A 22,165-nucleotide genomic window follows, 5' to 3' on the forward strand; every position below is an offset into this window, starting at 1 on the left:
TTGTCCTTGAATCCTATTTGACAAATGGATGAAAATATGAAACAGTTAATATTGGTGGTGCATAAAAATATCCTAAATAGTGAAACACATTCTTTTTCTAATTGTCATATTTTAATAGGGAAAAATGCTTACGTTACAAAAAACCCTAGTTTAATGGTGCAACCCAAGTAATTGTTTTACACTGATTTTGTTAAATGTGGCATTCACATTTCCACTAGATGGTACTCTAAGACTAGGTAATTTTTCTTGTATTCATAAGTGGTAATTTAAGGGCAGTGCTGCTATAAGAATAAAATTAGAACTGGCACTCAAAAAGATTTTGTAGAAGGTAATTTTTTTTTTCCTGTGTGAAAGATGATTTGGTTACATAAGATAAGGCAGTAACCCATTACATTTTTGTGGAACCCAGTTAGATTTAGTAAGTTTCTCTTGGTTTATATAGTAAATAAGAAGTTAAAAAAAAAAAAAACAAGAAATGTGAAAAGTCTGGTTAATGGTTCTACCATTAGAATTATGTATAATTTTTATTTAGCCTTTCCAATTTTTCCATTGTGCATTTCCTATTTTCCCATAGTGTATTCAATAAAATGCCAGGATTTCAATAAGCTTGCATATTTTCTAGTTTTGGTATACTTGGCCTTAGAAAGCAATGATTGGTTTTGACTGAAGTGAAATGTAATCGTAGGTGAGTATTGTGTATCTAGCAAATTGATCTTGGAAAGGAATGTATTCTGATTTGACAGCTTTACATGTTTAAACAACAAGAAATGATTTATATATATACTTTGTACATCACTGGCAGATGGGAAAGCATAAGGGAGGAATTGTTTTCAGTTTTGGAGAAGAAACTATGGTACTTGGTAGGGAAACTGGAATGTTATCAAATGTAGGCAGACTCTTTATAAAAGGTCCCTGGGCAAAGATAGGTGTACTGTTATCAACAGGCAGGATTTAAAGGGAATCAAACCATATTGTCTTGATTTTGCACTGTGAGGTATATGTTTTTCCCTTTTTAATTCAAAACGCTGTGCTTCAAAGCTGTGTCTGAGACACAGGTGTTGGTTCATTGCTTTTAGACCACAAAGTATCACTTTAATGAAGAGAAATAAGCTGATTGGCATGGATATTGGAAATGCTAAGAAACTTATTTTAAAATTTGAGTCTTAATCTTCATAACTTAATAGACTTGATCAAGCAGTCAGTGGTTTGGTTCCCAATTTTTTGTTTGCAGAGTGGATTTCTAGAATATCTTTAAATGAGTATGGATTAACCAAAGCAGACAAAATCCATGCTTTTCAAGCTTCACCTAATTCATTTAGTTGAAAAGTGGAAAAAAATTATTTTTTATTCATTTTAAATACTGTTTGAATGTTAACTGTAATTTCATGTAAATTTGTTTAGGATGTAGTTCTGTTTTTTCCCCCCATCTTATTTAGAGCATGACTAAGTTGAAAAAACATCATCTAAGGCAATAGTTTTCAGCCTTGACTGCGCATTAGAATCCCCAAGGAACTTAAAAAAAAAACCTCTCTACTTCTAGAGATCAATTTAATTGGTCTGAATGGGGACCTAAGCATTTGTATTTTTAAAAGCTCTCCAGTGATTCTAATATGCAGTCAAGGTTGAAAAACTCTGGCCTCAGGCATAGCTAGTCAATAAACTTTTAACGAGAAATGAAGCAATTATTTAAAACTATAGGTAATGACAAGAATATTGCAGTTTATTTTCAAATCCATTAATTTCACATCTGTTAACGTGATTGTACTACGTTAATAAATTATTATATTCCATCTAGAAATACTTTTTGTTCTATCTATATGTTTGAGAAGGTATATAAACTAATAATAAATTTTAAGTGCCAATAAGGTTGTCCAATACAAGGTTATTTTGTTTTAATCACTTTCTAGTTTAGTAATGGCAGCTTTATATATTTTTTTCTGCAACTCTCAAAGCCTTACAATTTTGAAACATACTGTAATAATCTTCCTGAGGGAATATTCAGCATAATTTTGTGTTGTAGTGCTTTAAATGTGAGGAAGGACTAAAGCCAATGCTTAAATCATTTTTAATTTTTGATCCTATAAATATGGTAATCTTCAAAATTATTATGAATACTATTAGGATACTTCCCTCCCCACCCTGCCCCATACTCCCAGATTGTTGCCTGACATCTGCTTATTAAGATTTTGAGTCTAATATATGAGAACATAATTTTTTATTAAATAATGATACAAATGATAAAACATGAACTCTCAGTGTTTCTAAAGCACAAATCTAAGGACAAAACCCAGCAACTCCCCAAAGCAAGAAACATTAGTGACTTTAACAAAGTGGTCCTTAAAACTTTAAATAGCTTCCACTTATAATAGAGTGCTATTCAGAAAGACTTTACATGTACCTGAGTTATGTATGATAAAATGCTTTATTTCTTCCTGGTCTTTGAGGACTAAATGGGCTGTTTTAATGATAGGAAAATGTGTCAGAAAGACAGTGGATTTTAATTTGCTTTTAAACTTTCAGGCATTATGATATCCTCGAAGACCGAGTTCCTTCAGGACTTGTTGTTGATTACCGCAATCTGTTGTCCCAATGTGAGGAGAGTTACCGGACATTTTTAAATCTGAGAAGCAGTTTGTCAAATTGTAACTCTGATTCCGAGCAGGAAAACATCTCCATGGTTGAAGGGTTAAAATTATATTCAGAGATTGAACAGCTGAAACAAAAGCTAAAACTCATTGAGAATCCTTTGTTGAGGTATGTGTGTCTTTGTTATTCCTAGTTAGTTGGCATCTTTTCTAACCAGCTGTCTTACTAAGAACTGACAGGTCTGTTGGTTTCTCTAAGATATGTGTTCGGTTATCAGAAGAATTCGAATATCCAAGCAAAGGGCATTCGTCCAAATGGTCAGAAGGTGATGCATGTGGTCTCCTCCACCATGATGACTGGTCTGCTGCAGTCTCTGCTCAGGGACAGGCTTTGTCAGGAGCCTTGTAAGGAGGAAACAGAAATTCAGGTAAAAGGAGTTTTTTTGCCTGAGGTAGCTTTTTTTTCCTTGAATTCACTCCAAGGTTTTCCTGAATTCTACAAAGCATTTACAGGAGCTTACCAGAACTATTCTTTGGTGAAATGGGTAGTAGTGAGAGCCCTATCTGTCATCAGCATTAGGAACTTACCAAGCATGTGTTGATCATGAGGAGATACTTAAGTATGTAGTTTTGGCTCCCTTTATAAAGTGAAGCATGAGGGTACCTAGAGTGATATGTAGGTTGCCATTTTGGGGGGTGTATATTTGCAATCTGTTTTTGTTTTCTAGTTCCATAGTGATCCGTTGTCTGCTATAAATGCCTGCTATGAAGGTGATACTGTGATTGTTTGTCCTGGCCATTACACAGTACATGGTACATTCTCCATTGCTGATTCCATTGAGCTGGAAGGTGAGTCTGGAATATCATGCAACCAAACTCTTTTGCATGATATGCTTAAGAAAACAGTAAGTCACTTGGAGCTTGCTGAAGCTCCGAGAATATGATTTAATCCATTTGATTTCAAATGAGTTTCCCTAAAATATTAAGAGTTTTCAAAGTATATGGGGGATTGACTCAATGTTTGAGCAACTTGAGGTATGATTATTTGTATGTGTTGGGAAAATAAGCATATAGAGAAAAAAAGACCATTAGGAAGAAACATATTTTCCAGATTGTAGGTGGTTCATGGAGAGGAAATATCATTTCTAGAATAAAAATTTTTCCTAGCAATATTTTTTTAAAGTTTAGTATTTTTATTAACTGCTTACTCTTATTTCTTATATGTTATGGATATGTTGATGCATGGTTTTTTGTTTTTATTTTTATTTTTATTTTTTTTATTTTTTTATTTTTTTTTTTAAAGATTTTATTTATTTATTTGACAGAGAGAGATCACAAGTAGGCAGAGAGGCAGGCAGAGAGAGAGAGAGGAGGAAGCAGGCTCCTGCTGAGCAGAGAGCCCGATGCGGGACTCGATCCCAGGACCCTGAGATCATGACCTGAGCCGAAGGCAGCGGCTTACCCACCGAGCCACCCAGGCGCCCCGGTTTTTTGTTTTTAAATTTAACATATTTTTGCATAGGTATAGGTCCAACTTGAAAGTGGACCAAAAATCTTTTATCTTACTCTTTATTTTTATTTTAAATTACTTTTAATTTTATTTTTCCAAGATTTATTTATTTGAGAGAGACTGTGAGAGAGAGTGAGCACCATCAGGAGGAGGGGCAGATAGGGAAAAAGAATCCCTGCCCAGCAGGAACTCCATTCTGGGATTCCATCCTGGGACTCCGGGACAATGACCTGAACTGAAGGCAGATGCCCAACTGAGCCACCCAGGTGCCCTTATTAAATCTTTAAAAGCTTGCTGAGGGACTTTTAAAGGTGGTTCAGTCAGTTGAGCATTTGAATCTTGGTTTTGGCTCAGGTCATGATCTCAGGTCTTGGGATCAAACCCAGCTATGGGCTTCACGTTCTGCGGGGAGTCTGCTTCTCTCCTCTCCCTCTGCCCTTCTCCAACTTGTGCTCTTGTGCTCTCTCTCCAGGGGGAAAGAAAATTAAAAGTTTGCTGAATGTCAAATTCTACGTATCTTGACCAAAGTGTACTTTTGAGGACATTTATGTTGAAGGATTCTATTAAAAATAACTTTTTAGCAGGCATCATCGTATTGTACATTTAGAGAGATTCCTAAATTTAGGTTACTTTACAATTGTTCATCTTGGTCCTGTGTATTTCCATAACGTGTCAAATTTAGATGCACCTGTTCAACTATTTACCAAAAGAGCTTCAAGTTAGCAATAAAGCTTGTAATGCAAAAAATCGTTTATCATTTTGGGACTTGTGCAGCTGTTCACAAACTACTTAAGCTATGTTCTTTATCTTTATCTTGTCAAAACTTCTTAATGGAAACAAGGCTAGGAGTTTAATTTCCTGCTGTTCACTAGTACATCACCTCACCCCCTTTTTTGTTTTATGTATGTAATTTTTGTTCTTTCTCCTCTCCAATATTTGATATATAATAGATGTGTGTGTATAAATAACACATCTGCAGGATAAATCACTGCAATAAAAACACTTTATTTTTTGGCATAGTGAAAATAACATTGATATTATAGATTTTATGGTGGATAAGAGTTCTTCCGAGATTGGTGAGGGTATTAATAATGAAATTGTCAAAGTGTAATAAATAATCAAATAGAATTCTGATAGTTGAGTGTAAAGTTTAGTAGATTTACTGACAGAGGGCATTTCTGAGAATTTGGGAAATCCTATGATATCTCTTGTGTGAATTTATGGAGTACTTGTTCATGAGTAAGATTAAAGGTTATCTGATATCTTTTCTTATCTATAGCTAACACTTACCACAGGAGATATATAATTGAATACCTAACATTAAAAATGTTACTAGTACTTATAGTAGGGTTTATATATAGGCTTATATATAGTGTTTTTCTTTCTTGTTTAGAACATACCTTCACTTAAGTGATGGTTTTATGTTTTAAAACTACTAAGAATAGGGCGCCTGGGTGGCTCAGTCATTAAGCATCTGCCTTTGGCTGGGGTCATGATCCTAGGGTCCTGGGACCCAGCAAAGCATCGAAGCAGGAAGCCTACTTCTTCCTCTCCCACTCCCCCACTTGTGTTACCATTCTCTCTCTCTCTCTCTCTCTCTCTCTCTCGCTGTCAGTTAAATAAATAAATAAAATCTTAAAAACCCTACTCAGAATATGTAGTATGTTTATGCAATAGTCTGTTTTTTCTCAATATGACAATTATTTTACTATTTTTTATTTTGTTGTGATAAAAATAAAAACAATGGTTATTATAGAAAATGTTCCAACTACAGACAAAAAGAATCAGGAAAAAAAGATACTCAAAATCCAATCATCCAGTCTACCATTGGCAGCATTCCCAAGTATGGAGTACTCTAGGATTCTTCTCCAGTGTCCCTGAAATCTTGTCTGTGTCTTTTGATGTGGTGACTGCTTTCATTTACTCAAGTAAAGGCTCATCTTAGACAATGAGAGTTATTTCTTACAGCTTTGTTTATGTGCTTTTGTTTTATGATAAAAGTCAGGCAACTTCTCTGGTTTTCTGATACTTCAGTTTTTTGTAAGCCCTTTCAGAGGTCTGGCCTGTATTATTAGTTTGGGATTTGTAGAGATCCAGTGTTTTTTATTGGTTCACAAGGTAGACCTATTTCTTCAATAATTAAAATGGTTTTAAGTTTATTAGATTGGAAGTTGTTCTGTTTAAGAGAATACTAAAATTATTGTGTTCTGTTAGTCACCATATACAATTTAAAAATAAGAAAAAATAAAGGAAAAAAGAACACTAAAATTAGAAAATCTTGAGAAATGCTTAGGTTTTTTTTAAACCTAATTTATATTAGAAATAATAGAATTTCAGAGTTGGGAAAAAATTTATAAGGGTTAAGTGCTTTAAAGCTTTTGAACCAGCTATATTTAGGATTATTTATTTTTATATAGCAGTTTTGTAGGTGAATTTAGTGCTGAGCTGGTCTGAGATGGTTGATAGGGTAGTCTTCCTGATATGGGGGCAAATTGAGGAATTGTTATTATTAAAAATTATATACCCTAGTTTAAATTAAACAAGAAATGTAGGGAGATGATTAGATTTTATTTAATGCAACTTGGTTGACTGGTCTCATATTATTTGGAGCCATTTGAAATAGAGAAATCTATTGTAGCAATTTTAGTGTAGACATTTCCCCTCACTCATCTTAAATGCTCTTGTTCTCTTCCTTAGGGTATGGTCTACCAGATGATATTGTGATAGAAAAGAGGGGCAAAGGAGATACTTTTGTGGATTGTACAGGTGTAGATATTAAAATCTCAGGGATAAAATTTATCCAGCATGATGCTGTAGAAGGAATCTTGAGTAAGTATCTGAATATTTCCTGTATTATTTTGTTCCAGGTTTTAAAAGAAAACTTTACTTTTTCTAGAAGATGCAGTTTAACAAACCACTTTTGAGTATGTAAAAGGCTGATTAATTATTTATGTACATAACATGATGACTTAGGAAGTTACTCTCAAGTAAAAAATAGTTCAGCCTATTCTTAAAAATTTGTTAGTTTAATATTGATTTCCTTGTGCTCTTTTTTTTTCCCCCCTTTTAAACATTCCAATATTGTGGTCTGTGTTCTTTGTATTCGATTTAGCCCTAGACTCAGTGCAGTTCTATTCACATTGTGCTGGTACTGGTTTTCTAGAATCTTAAGTTGGGTCTCCTTTTCTTTTCCCTTCCAAGTTACTCATGAAAGTTACTTTCTGATACTTTTTTTGGTAATGAAAAGTGATTTTTAACTTGATTTTGCATTTCTGAGATCAATCATTTTTAAGAATGTTGCTTTTAAATTTTAGTCATTATTTTATAAAATATGAGTTCGTAATTCTAGTATCAAAGTTTAAGTGGTAGCTAGAGAAATATTTAGACCACCTAATGTCACCTCTAGACCATTTCTAATATTGGAAAACACACATTACTTAAAGCATTTGACTGCATGTTTTCATCCTAGTCATTCACCGTGGTAAGACCACGTTGGAAAATTGTGTGCTGCAGTGTGAAACCACAGGAGTCACAGTGCGAACATCAGCAGAATTTTTAATGAAGAACTCGGATTTATATGGTGCCAAGGTAGGATTGAGGAAGCAGTTTAGGTTTAAGTTCTAAATATGTAAACAAAATGTGGGACCAAGATGTAAAGATGTAAATGCATACTCCCGTTCTCTTTCTTCAAAGAGGTTCAGACAGTTTTAGGTATTAAGTCAGCCAGGTTCAGTTGTATAAGGAAGAAAAATAGGAAATCTCAGTTATTCTGTGCTAACAGAATTTTAGACCCTTCACATTTGTTAACTTTATAAATGATTTTATAGCAATTGAAGTTTAGTTGCTTTTGCTTTTTATTTTATTTATTTTTTATTTTTTTAAAGATTTTATTTATTTATTTGACAGACAGAGATCACAAGTAGGCAGACAGGCAGGCAGAGGGAGGGAGAGGAGGAAGCAGGCTCCCTGTAGAGCAGAGAGCCCGATGCAGCACTCGATCCCAGGACCCTGAGATCATGACCTGAGCTGAAGGCAGTGGCTTAACCCACTGAGCCACCCAGGTGCCCTGCTTTTGCTTTTTTAATCAGACTTTTTATTTTGAGAGAATTGCTGAGATAAAATGTTGTAAGAAGTAATACAGAGAAATCCCTGCATTGTATTCTGTTACTACTATTGCTTCTTGGCCTTTTGACTATGATCAGGTATATTCTGTTATTTTAACATCTTGCAAAACTGTAGTACAATCGCACAGCAGGATAACGTCTATTCAGTCAAGTGGAGTATTCCCATCACTCTAAGGATCCTGCATATTACCTTTTGGGACTGGCATCCACTTGCTTCTCCTTTAGACTTCTTTAATCATTCTCTTCTCCATTTCTATTATTTCACCATTTCAAGAATGTTATGTAACTGTAAATCATGACCTTCTGGGATTGGCTTTTTTCACTCAGTACAATTCTCTGGAACTTGATCCAAGTTGTAGGTACCAATTGTTTATTCTTTTTTTTTTATTGCTGAGTAGTATTCCAGCATATGGTTCTTTTTTTTTTTTTTTTTAAAGATTTTATCCCTTGACGACAAAGATCACAACTAGGCAGAGAGACAGGCAGAGAGAGAGAGAAGGGGAAGCAGGCTCCCCGCTGAGCAGAGAGCCTGATGCGGGGCTCGATCCCAGGACCTCGAGATCATGACCTGAGCTGAAGGCAGAGGCTTAACCCACTGAGCCACCCAGGGACTCCCCAGCATATGGTTCTTGCAGTTTATTTAACTGTTTACCTGTTGAAGGGTATCTGGGTTGTTTCCAGGTTTTGGCTATTGTAAATAAAGCTGCAGTAAACATTTGCATACAGGTTACTATGTGAATACTTTATTTCTCTGGAGTAAATGCCCAGGAGGGCAGTTGTAGGACACATGGTAGCTGCATGTTTACTTTTTTTTTTTTAAAGACATGGCCAGACTTTTCCTGAGTACTTATATCATTTTACATTCCCATCAGTGATGTTTGGGTGATACAGTTGCTCCATATCCTCACCATCATTTGGTATTTTTAGCCATTCTGATAAGTGTATGGTTTTTAAATTTTATTTAATTTTATTTATTTTTTAAAGATTTAATTTAGTTGACAGAGAGAATGAATGAGCACAAGTGGGCAGAGCAGCAGGCAGAGGGAGAAGGAGAAGCAGGCTCTCTGCTGAGCAGGGAGCCCAATGTGGGGCTCAATCCCAGCACCTTGGGATTGTGACCTGAGCTGAAGGCAGCTGCTTAACCTACTGAGCCACCCAGGCGCCCTTATAGGTGTACGGTTTTAATTTGCATTTACCTAGTGGTTAGTTATGTGAAACATTTTTTCATATGCTTACTTGCCATCCTTCTCTTCAGTGAAATGTCTGTTTGTGACTTCTTCCCACTTTCTAACTGGATTGTTTGTTCTTTTTAACTGGAGTTTTGAGAGGTCTTTTTTTTTTTTTTATTTTAAAGATTTTAGTTATTTATTTGACAGAGAGAAATCACAAGTAGGCAAAGAGGCAGGCAGAGAGGAGAGGGGGAAGCAGGCTCCCCGATGAGTAGAGAGGCCAACGCAGGGCTCGATCCCTGGACCCTGGGATCACAACCTGAGCCAAAAGCAGAGGCTTTAACCCACTGAGCCACCCAGGTGCCCAGAGAGTTCTTTTTATATTAGATACTAGTACTCTAATGGGTATTTGGATTGCAGATTTTTTTTTTTTGAGAGAGAGAGAAAGAACATGCACACACATCTGTGAATAGGCAGGGCGGGAGGGGCAGAGGGAGAGGGAGAGAATCTCAAGTCCAGCCATGGCACCATGTCCAGCTCAGAACCCTACTTGGGGCTTGATGCCATGGCCCTCAGATCATGACCTAAGCCAAAATCAAGGGTTGAATGCTTATCCAACTAAGCCACCCAGGTAGATATCCCTGCAGATGTTTATGCTAGTCTATAGCTTGTCTTTTCATTTTCTTCACATGGGCTTTTATAGAGCAAAGTCTTAAATTTTGATGAAGTATAAGATATCACTTTTTCCATTTATGGCTAGTGCTTTTGGTGTTAAGTGTAAGAACTCTTTGCCCAGCCTTAGATCTCAAAGATTTTCTCTTATTTTTTTTCCTAAAAATTTTATAGTTTATATTTTACACTTAAGGTCATGATCCATTTTTGAGTAAATTTTGGTATAAATGTGAGTTTTAGGTTAAGATTTATTTATTTGCCCATAGATGTCCAATTGTAACCACATCATTTCTTGAAAAGGTTGTCCTTCCTCCAATAAATCGGTTTGCACCTTTGTCAAAAATCATCTGGGAAATTTGTGTGGGCTCATTTTTGTGGTCCCTGTTCTGTTCTGCTAATCTGTGTAGTTGTCCCTCCACCAATACCTGCTATTGTAAAGTCTTAAAATCTGATTGAGTCATTCCTCCCACTTTATTTGTCTTTTCCAAAATTGTTTCAGGTATTTTAGTTGCTTTGTATTTCAGTGAAAGTTTTAGAAAAAAAGATTTTTTTAAAAAAGACTTTATTTATTTATTTGACAGACAGAGGTCACAAGTAGGCAGAGAGAGAGGAGGAAGCAGGCTCCCCACTGAGCAGAGATCCCAACGCAGGGCTCAATCCCAGGATCCTGGAATCATGACCTGAGCTGAAGGCAGAGGCTTTAACCTTTAACTCACTGAGCCAGCCAGGTGCCCTGAAAGTTTTAGAAAAATATTGTCTCTATCTAAAAAAAAAATCTAGGGCGCCTGGGTGGCTCAGTGGGTTAAGCCGCTGCCTTCGGCTCAGGTCATGATCTCAGGATCCTGGGATCGAGTCCCGCATCAGGCTCTCTGCTCAGCAGGGAGCCTGCTTCCTCCTCTCTCTCTCTGCCTCTCTGCCTTCTTGTGATCTCTCTCTGTCAAATAAATAAATAAAATCTTTAAAAAAAAATCTAGCTGCGATTGTGATATGAATTCTAATAAACCTCTGTATCAATTTGGGTAGGATGGACATCTTTTTTTATGTTTAAAATTTCCACCAGCATTTCCATAATTTTCAGTATACAAGTCTTGTATGTGTTCTGTTAGATTTATATGTAAATAGTTATATGTTTTTTGGTGATTGTGAATCATCTCATGTTTTTAGTTTCAATTCCACGTGTTCATTTCTATATAGAAATATAATTGACTTGTCTTATATCCTGTGACCTTCCTGACTTTTCTTAGTCCTAGGTTTGTTTTTGTAGATTCCTTGGGATTTTCAACGTAGACATCTGCAAATAGAGACAGTTTTATTTCTTCCTTTCTGATATGTATGGTTTTGTTTCCTTTTTTTGCTTTATGGCACTGACTAGAACTTCTAGCACTATGTTGAATAAGAGTGGTCAGGGTGGATATCCTTACCTTGTTCTTGATATTAGGGAGAATGTATTCAATATTACACCAATAAGTATAAGGGTAACAGTAGGCTTTTTGTAGATATTCTTTTTTTTTTTTTTTTTTTTTTAAGATTTTTTTCATTAGAGAGAGAGATAGACAACACAAGCACTGGGAGAGGTAGAAGGAGAGGGAGAAGCAGACTCCTTGCTGAGCTGGGAGCCAACATGGGACTTGATCACAGAACCCTGAGATACTGACCCAAGCCAAAGGCAGACGCTTAACTGACTGAGCCACCCAGGTGCTCTGTAGATATTCTTTATTAAGTTGAAGAAGTTCTCTGTTTCTGTTTTGTAAGAATTTATATAATGAATGTATATTGACATTTGTCAGATGCTTTTTCTGCATTATTTCATATGATTACATGATATTTCTTTTTGGATGAAAGAAAACGGTGGATTACATTGATTTTTCAAATTTTGAGCCAGTTTTGCATCCCTAGGATAAACACAACTTAGTCATAGTGTGTATTTTTTTTATATATTGGTGTATTATATTTGCTAATATTTTGTGAGGAGTTTTTACATCTGTATTCATGAGGGATATTGAAGTTTTCTTTATTTGCACTTTGTCAAGTTTTGGTATCAGGATATTAGCTTCATAAAACAAATTTGGCACTAGCTTGCATTAATTCTTTAAATGTTTGGTAGATTTTTCCAGTGAAACCATCTGAACCTGAAGATTTCTTTATTGCAGTTTTAAAATTATGAATTCAGTTTCCTTAGTAGTTAGAGGGCTGTTAAAATGACCTATTTTGTATGAGGCAAAGTAACAGATATGTTCATGGGTTACAGGGCTCCTATGAGTGGGCATCAGGTCAGTGGGTGAAGGGCTTTCCTGTTTGGTGGCAGTGGCGGCAGTGGCTGCTGGTGTAACAGGTATTATATGTACCACCTCCCACCCAGCCCATTAGGCCTCACACCAGCCTGGGGAGGCAGGTGACAGCTCTTCCGTTAAGTTGTCAAATTAACATATTTCGAGTTGTTTGTAGTATTCCTTTAATCTTTTGATTTCTGCAGGGTCAGTGCTGCTATCTCAATTCATTCTTGATATTGGTAGTTTGTTATGGTCCCACAGGTCCCTAAGGCTCTATTCACTTTTCCTTTTCAGTGCATTTTCTCTCTGTTGTTCAGATTGGGTAATTTCTGTTGTTCTATCTTCCCAGTTCACTGATTCTTTGCTCTGTCTTTTCCTTTCTGCCAGTGAAGCTCCCATCCGTGGAGCTTTTAATTTCAGTTATTTTTGAGTTCTGGAAATTTCCATTTGGTCCTTTATATCTTCTGTTTATTTGCTGAGGCTTTCTATTTCTTTTCTTTTTTTTTTTTTTAAAGGTTAGTATTTTTTTGTTTGTTTGTTTGTTTTTTTTTAAGATTTTATTTATTTATCAGAGAGAGAGGCGGGGAGAGAGCAAGCACAGGCAGACAGAATGGCAGGAAGAGGTAGAGGGAGAAGTAGGCTCCCTGCCGAGCAAGGAGCCCGATGTGGGACTCGATCCCAAGATGCTGGGATCATGACCTGAGCCGAAGGCAGCTGCTTAACCAACTGAGCCACCCAGGCATCCCTGAGGCTTTCTATTTCTGTATGTGCCTTTCATTTTTCATTTGTTTTAAGTATGTTCATAATTGCTCATTAAGCATTTTTTAGCATGGCTGCTTTAAAATCATTGTCAGCTGATTCTAACATCTCTGGACATCTTGGTTTTGGCATCTATTGACCATCTTACTCAGTTTGACATCTTCTTAACTTTTGGTATGGCGAGTGATTTTTATTTTTATTTATTTTTATTTTTTTTAAAGATTTTATTTATTTATTTGACAGAGAGAGATCACAGCAGGCAGAGAAGCAGGCAGAGAGAGGGGAAGGGAAGGAAGCAGGACCCTGCTGAGCAGAGAGCCCGATGCGGGACTCGATCCCAGGACCCTGAGATCATGACCTGAGCCAAAGGCAGTGGCTTAACCCACTGAGCCACCCAGGCGCCCCTGGCGAGTGATTTTTAGTTGAAACCTGGACATCTTATACTGTATTATGAGAACCTGGATCTTCTGTTTTAGCTTTGGACACTATAGGAAGGGGTGGAGTGGAGGTTAGTGCCTTGTTACTGCCAGGTGGAGGAACGTGTAAGTTCAGGTTCTCCATTTAGCCTCACTGATACCCAGTTTGAATGCGGGAGCTGATACTGCTGGGAGGGGGTGGAAATTCTGGTTTCTCACATGGTGTCCGCTGACACTGTGCCCCACAGCAGTAACCTTGTTATCACTGGGCAATGGTGGAAGTCCAGACTTTCTACATGGTGTGCTCTGATATCACTCTAGTGGGGAGGGGGAGCGGCACTTTGTTACTGTTGGATGGCAGTGTGTAGTCTCCACTGATGCTGGTAGGGCCTTGTTACTGGCTGGTGGGATGCAAATCCTGGCTTCTTGCTTGGCCTTCTCTGACACCAAACATTGGGAGAGTTGGGATGCCAGCAGGCACCAGCTTTGAGAAGGTGGAAGTCTATTCTCTCCTCTTGGCATTTGCCAGCATGCATGAGGCTGGGCCACTGTTTTTACCTGTGCTGTTTGGCTGGCATATTGCTTTAACTGTCTGAAAGTTTTCTGTCTGTCTAGGCTGCCTGGTCCTTTGGCTGGAGAGAGCAAGCTTTTCAGGGGGCTTTTCTGGTCTGAGTCTGGTGTTAATGGATTGCCAACTTCTTCATCCTCAAGTTTGGGGAAGAAAGCCCAATTTGCAGATCTTTTACCTACTAGAGAATTAGACTGGTGTGAAGTGGGCCATGTGGGCATATATGTTCTTGTATCTCCAAAGGAGGAATTAATAATAAATGTTTTCTCTTGGCATATATTACTCTTAGAAAAATAACTCAATATACATGCAATAGAAGCATTATAAATGGTTAATAGCAACACTTCTTCATGTCTGATATTGTGTATGAAATTATTCCAAAAAATTATTTCTTAAATAACTATAGAAGAGGTTTGAATAAATGATTTTTACTTCCCAAAGTGCTTAGTATAACTTCAGGAAATAAATTCTTCCTGTTACTATTAACTTCTTAATTGGTACCATGTGGTCCCAAGGGACAGTGTGAAAGAACTGGGCCATGCATGGATCTTTCTGGTTACTTTGTATAAATGAGACTCTTGAATTAGCTGCTAATTTTAATGTGTGTAGTAGTGGAGTCCATTAATTGTTTAGCTCATAGAAGTGATTTTTAAGTTACATTGGGATATTTTAAAACTGATGTGTTTTTAAAAATATCGGGTCTTTTTTCTAACCTTACATTACAATATTTTACTAGACTCATACTGTTCTCCAACTAATTGACTATCTCAGAGAGGATGTTCACGTTAAATAAGTGCAAAATTGTTAAATAATTTGTTCTTTTTCTTTGGCAGAATCAGAAAACTGACTTGTCCAGAATGAAAGGGAGTGGGACAGTAATCAGGTGTTGATAATCTTAGCCAGTGTTTTGTGTGTGTTTCTGTGTATGGTTTTTGAAAGTGATAAATGATAGACAACTTTCTGGAAATGGAACAAATGGAAATGTTGATTAGAAATATCTAATAAGCTTTCTGTAAAACACTTTATATTTACACCATGTTCAGTTTTAAGAAGTGATTGTGATAAACCTTCTCTTGTAGTCCTGCCTTTAAAAAACTGATTGTGATACCTTAAAATGTAACTTGTAGGGTGCTGGTATAGAAATATATCCTGGAAGTAAGTGCACCTTGAGTGACAATGAAATCCATCACTGCAAGGAAGGGATACTCATTAAGGTGAGTGTACCTGCTAAAACACCCTCTTTCTAAAGAGCTGGAATGGTTTCATTTAAGAAATAATTAAGTTTCATTAAATTCCCATGTTGAGTTCTATTGTTTTCCGTTTTTGAAAAGCACAAACAGTATATATATCTTAATAATTATCTTGATGTGGCTAGGTGGTGACTGAGAGTCTTTTGTGAGAATACTTTGATGTCTATAGATCTGTAGAAATGACAGAAGAATGCTGTGTCACTCAGACCTCACAGGCTGTGTTACCACTTATTAATAAGTGTAGCTTTCGCCTTTATTTTTAGAATAGCCCAAAAAAAGTGAGAAGATTTTTAAAATCAGGTGTGTTGAATATGACAGTTCCTTAAAACATTTGTTTTCAATATCACAGGACTTCTTAGATGAGCATTATGACATTCCCAAAATATCCATGGTGAATAATGTCATACATAATAATGAAGGTTATGGTGTTGTCTTGGTGAAACCTACAATCTTCTCTGACCTGCAGGAAAATATCCAAGATGAAACTGAAGGTATGCTATACTTAGTGATTTTTTAAAATAAAACCAGATCTAGTTTATTTTATTTCAGCACTAAACTTTGATTGAGGATCTTAGTCTTCTTCTCCTCCTTAACAAAGATAACTTGCATATGCTTGGACATGGAGATAGAGAAGCTTAGGGGAGCCGTTACATTATAGACTTTCAGGGTGAAGAAACTTTCAAGGTCAACTAGTTCACCTATTCATTCAAAACCCTGGTGTGTGGTTTCTTTGGTTGCCCAGGTCCCTTATCATGCTTGGCTTTCTGTACATTTCTAGAATAAAGCTGGGCACATGACAGCAGCAGTAGCTCCCGCCGGCATTTGTTAATGATGGAGGTAGAGAGGCGCGTGTGCCAGCTTGAAGCCTGCATTTCCTGGAGGGGATCATGGAGTTTATCTCTATTTTTTTATTGGCAGAATAATGCCTCCCTGTCAACTGTTTTTCTTGGCAACAAAGCTGAGCTAATTCAGTAGGAAATTCATGACTTTCAAGCCATGACCCAGATTACTATGAAATCTCAGTCAGAGGGATTAAGCACTGGCATGGGGGGAGGAAAGTAGTCCTTGTCAGCCTTTAGGACCCACTCCAGTTCTCTGTGAGTTCTTTTTCTTCCCACAGTTCTGCGGGTCAGAAGTCCAGGTGGGCTTGGGTGCATTAGGTACTTAGGGTCTCACAAGGGTGAAATTGAGGTGAATGGGCTTTTATTTGAGAGCTCTGGGGGGAAGATCTGCTTCTGAGCTCATTCATATCGTTGGCAGAATCCATTTCCTCGAGGTTGTAGGAGTGAGGTCTCCATTTTTTTCTACTGGCCGGGGATTGTTCTCAGCTTCTATGGAGGCTGCTCTCAGATGGTTGCCCAATAAACTCTCTGTCTCAGCAACCTTCCTAAAGAGACCCTCCCTCAAAGCAAATTTTGCTCGTGCTTCAAATCTCCCTCAGGTTTTGAATTTCTTCCTGCTTTCCTCTTCTTCATCTAGCCGGAGAAAACCCTCCTTTTAGAGTCCATATGGTTAGGTTAGGGACACCTGAATTACCGTCTTAAAATCAGCTGATTAGTAACCTTAATTACATTTGCAAAACCATTTTGCCATTTAACAATCATGAGAGTAACACTGGGGTTTGGACATCAGGACATCTAGAATTCTGCTTCTCAATAAACGCTGAAGATGCTGGCGTTAGCTGCTGGAGTGGGAGTTCCTTTAGGAAGAGTGGCACTGTCTTACTAATCTTTGCATTTGGCTCCTAACACCATGCATTGTGGGTGGTAAATACCCAGACAAGGTCTGTTGAGTGAATGAGAGTCTAGGATATAAAGAGAAAAGAATTCAAAATTGGTAGTCCTATATGAGAGTCAGAAAGCCTTGGTACAAAGGGTAAGACAGCTGTTCATTGAGATACTTATGGCAAAGAGCTTATAGAATCCAGTTGGATGATAGCAGGAATCCTTGGCAGAAAAAAACTTGAAAGTTCTAATAGAATGCAGAAATATATATATATATATATATATATATATATATTTTTTTTATTGTGTTCTTTTGTACATTTAACTTTATTTGTTACAATCTGTTTGTTTCTTCAGAAGATAGAGCACTTAAAATTCCGACAAGTGAGGAGGCAGGCACAGCGGAAAGGGTGGATCTAGAAGAGCTGATTCAGTGTGCAACTGGCAAAATGGAGCTTTATGCAAGATCCAGCCTTTCTGAGCAAGTCGAAGGCAACTGTGAAATTGTAAATGAACTAGTTGCTGCCTCCACACAGAAGGGCCAGATGAAGAAGAAGAGGTTGAGTGAACTGGGGATCACGCAAGCTGATGACAACTTAATGTCACAGGAGATGTTTGTTTCAATTGTGGGGAACCAGTTCAAGTGGAATGGGAAAGGGAGTTTTGGCACATTTCTTTTCTGACCACCATGATGTAAATAGATAGCAAAATATTGGATTTTGTACATGCTGCCCCGAAAATCACTGCTGCTATCATAGTTTGCTTCATGTCTATATTTTATATTTGATAAATTTGATTGGGTTTGAATGAAATGTACATCTATTTCTATCTGCAGGTGTTGCACATGAAATATTCCCTCTATATAAGGAGGGTCATGAAAACATATAATATAGAAAATACTTAAAGATTTATTATCTAGAAAGTCTTGCTTTCAAACACATCATTCTGTCATATTATTAAGCCTATCAGTAACTTTCTAGTGTAAATATACTTTTTAACCTAGCACTTCAAAGATGAGGAAGAAAGTCAGGGGATGCAAGATGAGTGCCCAGAAATGCAGTAAGTGTCAAATGTGCAGTGTTCTTACACTTGTCTTTTTTTCCAAATTATAGCAAGTCTGATTTCCATGCCGCATTTGCATAATACTTGTCTTAAAATAAAAGCTTTTATGATTGGGATGTTATCTGCATAATCAGACTTATTATTGAGAATCTGAGTGGGATGCATTTTTATGTTGAACTGTGTAATCATCAAAACAGTAATAGATAGCATGGCAGGTCTGAAACATAGGAGATGTGTTATTCAGAGCCAATGCGTATGTAGAGCATTTTCACTGTTGCTGAATATGAATGATTAAAAAGAAGGTGTTTTTCTTTTGCCATAACAGTATTCTGATCAAATTTCTAATGTCTTACACACAGTGATTACTTTTACAATCTATATCAGCTCTGTGTTCTTGAATGTTGTATTGTAAAACACAGCTTTCGAAAAATATTTATATTTTTAAAAAGTATATGGGACATTAATATGATTACTTATTAAAATTAAAATGATGAAATAATAAGTTGAATGTTGTTGTATTTTTTCAGAAGCTTTTTGGTCCATAGTGCTATGTAGCATATGTGGTCCTTTGGAATGCACACAAATTTTTTTTTTAATCTTTTTAGTGTTTCAGGAGTATTAAATTTTTCTTCAGTATGGTTATTTCTTATATTTATATACATTATTTTTATTTTTCAGATGCTACTAAATGTGGAAGAATTTATGTTGGGTATTTTGTTTGATCATTGAAAGGCATTTTTCTTTTACTCTTTTTAAATCCTGTTGCAGAGGTAATGCTAATTATTTCTGCATCAACTTGAGTCAAATACTGATTTAAAAACCACTTATTCAACTTTAAAAAAGAATCAGATTGGTTTTCCATTCAAATTTCCACGTTATCTTGGAGTTTAGATTTCATATATTGTAACTTGCTGGAATGTCAAGAGAATGACAAGTAGCAAGATAAGGGAAGTTAATACTTTCTTTATTCCTTTTTATAACATGATAGTTTTTAGATTTCATTTCTATTTTAGTTAAACCTAAACTTACATTTATTTTTTTTTAAGATTTTATTTATTTATTTGCCAGAGACAGAGGGAGAGAGAGCGAGCTAGCACAGGCAGACAAAGAGGCAGGCAGAGGCAGAGGGAGAAGCAGGCTCCCTGCCGAGCAAGGAGCCCGATGTGGGACTCGATCCCAGGACCCTGGGATCATGACCTGAGCCGAAGGCAGCTGCTTAACCAACTGAGCTACCCAGGCGTCCCTAAACTTACATTTTTATTCACATGATAAGTTATTAGTGAGTAGGCCTAATGCATTCTTATTTAAGTTATATAGAGTACCTTTTCCCTCAAGCTCTGAAGGGATGTGGATTTGACTTTTGAGGTGAAAATACTGACATGGAAGAACTGTCTTCAATGTTGATTAAATTACCATATGTCCTCTCCTTGTGGTCTGCTCTTAGTGTAACCTTGGATTTATGGCAGGTAGCAAAGTTCTGTACCTTGATTTGAGTATTTGGAATTTTCTAGAAGTATCTCCTTTGGTTTCTTATTCTGTTATTATGCCACAGATATGTCCATGAATAGGTTTTCATTCATTCAGCCTAAGATCATTTATTCTCCAGTGTGTCCATCCCAATTTTTTAGAACTTCTGCAAATTTTAGTTGCAGGAGATTGGAGAAATACCCAGTTATCAGACTTGGCTCTTCAAAGGGAGGTTGAAGAAATGTAATAGAACTTTCACGAGGACCTAGAAGTAATCCCACTTATGTTGCTTTGTAATTTGATGTTTTTATTTCTATTACTTTCTGGGGAAAAAATTCCATAGGCTTTATGGAAATTGATGATAAGGCCTTAATGCAAATTTTTTTTTTTAAAGATTTTATTTGACAGACAGCGATCACAAGTAGGCAGAGAGGCAGGCAGAGAGAGAGAGGAGGAAGCAGGCTCCCTGCTGAGCAGAGAGCCTGATGTGGGGCTCCATCCCAGGATCCTGGGATTATGACCTGAGTGGAAGAGAGGCTTTAACCTACTGAGCCACCCAGGCACCCCAATGTACAAAATTTTTAAAGTCTTTTTTAAAAAAATGATTTTATTTACTTATTTCACAGAGAGAGAGGGCAAGAGAGCCAAGAAGCGGTAGCTGCAGTGGGAGAGGGAGAGGCAGGCTCCCAGCTGAGCAGGAATTTTTTTTTTTAAAGTGTTATAAACAAGCAGATGTTTAACCTACTAAGCCACCTAGGTGCCCCTATTTTTAAAGTCTTATATGTGTTAAAGTGAACATTCTCTTTTCCCAGTTCTCACTATTAATAGAAAAATATATATCCTCTAAAAACAATAAAAAAAGGCATAGTATACAATGCTTTGAAAAACTTCTGCTGTTTTTCTCTCAACATATTATAGAAATCTATGTATGTACAGATCCATCTCAGTCTTTCTGTTGACTATGTTAAACTCCATTGTCAGAATTCTTTCATTTATAAGTGATAGAAATCCAATTCAGACAGGCTGATGATGGTTGCTTGCTGGAAGTAAGAGGTCTGATTTTGGGCATGGTTGGGGGGTTACATCTTTAATTCTGCCATTCCTGGTGTTGGCTTCATTCTCAGGTTGGCTTTTTTCATATGGTGGAAAAATGGTGCCCTATAGCCCGTTTTTATGGTCCCAGAAGGGAGAGAGACCTTCTAGGGTATGGTTGGTTCTACCATTATTGCTTGTCCTTTGACCAGACACTAGAAACCTGATGGATGGTGCCATCTGCTCTCAACGAGTCACATTCTAAGAGGGGTGGAGCTTTGTGATTGATGCATTCTCTAGGTGGTGAAAGAGCAGTTTCTAGAGGGAAAGGGTTCTGTTTCTAGAAGCAGATGGAAGGGCTGCTTTGGAGGCAAAAACAGATGTTTCACCAGAGATGAATGAGGCATAATTTAATGTTGTCCCCTGTGGGCTTTCAGGTTTTTAGTTTTTCTTTATTACAAAAAGACACACCTAGGCAAAGGATGTCATTGAGGAATACTAAAAATGCAAGAAATGAAAAAATAAACTTAGTTTATTTTTATTTTATAAACTTAGTTTATTTATTTTATTTATAAACTTAGTTCTTGTTCCACAAAAACATGTGACATCTCTAAGATTTTCTGTGGTTAAATTATTGGATGAAGGAAGGCCTGGGTGGCTCAGTCAGTGGAACATCTGCCTTCAGCTTGGGTCATGATCCCAGGGTCCTGGGATTAAGTCCCACATAAGGCTCCTTGCTCAGCGGAAAGCCTGCTTCTCCCTCTGCTTGTGCTCTCTCTCTCTGACAAATGAATAGAAACTTAAAAAAAAAATTATTGGATGAAGACTTTTTGGGTCGTGGGTTGTGGATTTAAATTTTGGTAGGTATTGCCAGACTGTTCTCTAAGAAAACGAGCACTGTCTTATACTCTGGTCCACAGTATATGGGAGTGACAGTTTGCCATATTCTGCTAATATTGTCAATTAAAAAAATAGCTTGGGACACTGGGCTGGCTCAGTTAGTAGAGTATTTAACTCTTGATCTTGGGGCTGTAAATTCAAGCCCCATTTGGGTGTAGAGATTACTTAAAAACAAAAATCTTGGGGCACCTGGGTGGCTCAGTGGGTTAAAGCCTCTGCCTTCAGCTTGGGTCATGATTCCAGGGTCCTGGGATAGAGCCCTGCATTGGGCTCTCTGCTCAGCAAGGAGCCTGCTTCCTCCCCTCTCTCTCTGCCTGCCTCTCTGCCTACTTGTGATCTCTCTCTGTCAAATAAATAAATAAAATCTTTTAAAAAAATCTTAAAAAATATTGCTTATCTCATGATTGAAAAAGTCATTTAGACTTGTGTTTATTTGATGACTATTTTATCGTTAACTATATTTTCATATATCTGTTTTTCAGAAAGTTGCCTATTGTTATCTTTTGTCTGTTGTCCTATTGGGTGGCTTGACTTTGTTATTGATTAAAAGGAGTTTTATAGGTGGAGGAGTCAAGATGGCGGAGAAGTAGCAGGCTGAGACTACATCAGCTAGCCGGAGATCAGCTAGATAGCTTATCTAAAGATTGCAAACACCTG

General features: G+C 37.0%; 1 protein-coding gene across 2 annotated transcripts in view; it reads left to right on the forward strand.

Annotated features, from left to right (window-relative positions):
• SHCBP1 (SHC binding and spindle associated 1) overlaps nt 1-18,611 on the forward strand; it is a 29,946-nt gene extending 11,335 nt beyond the window's left edge. For both annotated transcript variants that reach the window (XM_082711015.1, XM_082711014.1), the window contains exons 6-13: nt 2,521-2,754; nt 2,845-3,013; nt 3,314-3,434; nt 6,793-6,924; nt 7,565-7,683; nt 15,201-15,287; nt 15,673-15,814; nt 17,405-18,611. In XM_082711015.1, coding sequence (XP_082567141.1) covers nt 2,521-2,754; nt 2,845-3,013; nt 3,314-3,434; nt 6,793-6,924; nt 7,565-7,683; nt 15,201-15,287; nt 15,673-15,814; nt 17,405-17,730 — 1,330 coding nt within the window. In that variant the 3' untranslated portion in view covers nt 17,731-18,611. The remainder of the gene's footprint in view (nt 1-2,520; nt 2,755-2,844; nt 3,014-3,313; nt 3,435-6,792; nt 6,925-7,564; nt 7,684-15,200; nt 15,288-15,672; nt 15,815-17,404) is intronic.
• Nucleotides 18,612-22,165: the final 3,554 nt, after the last annotated feature.

This window comes from Mustela nivalis, assembly GCF_964662115.1.
Source record: "Mustela nivalis genome assembly, chromosome: 18".
Taxonomy (NCBI): domain Eukaryota; kingdom Metazoa; phylum Chordata; class Mammalia; order Carnivora; family Mustelidae; genus Mustela; species Mustela nivalis.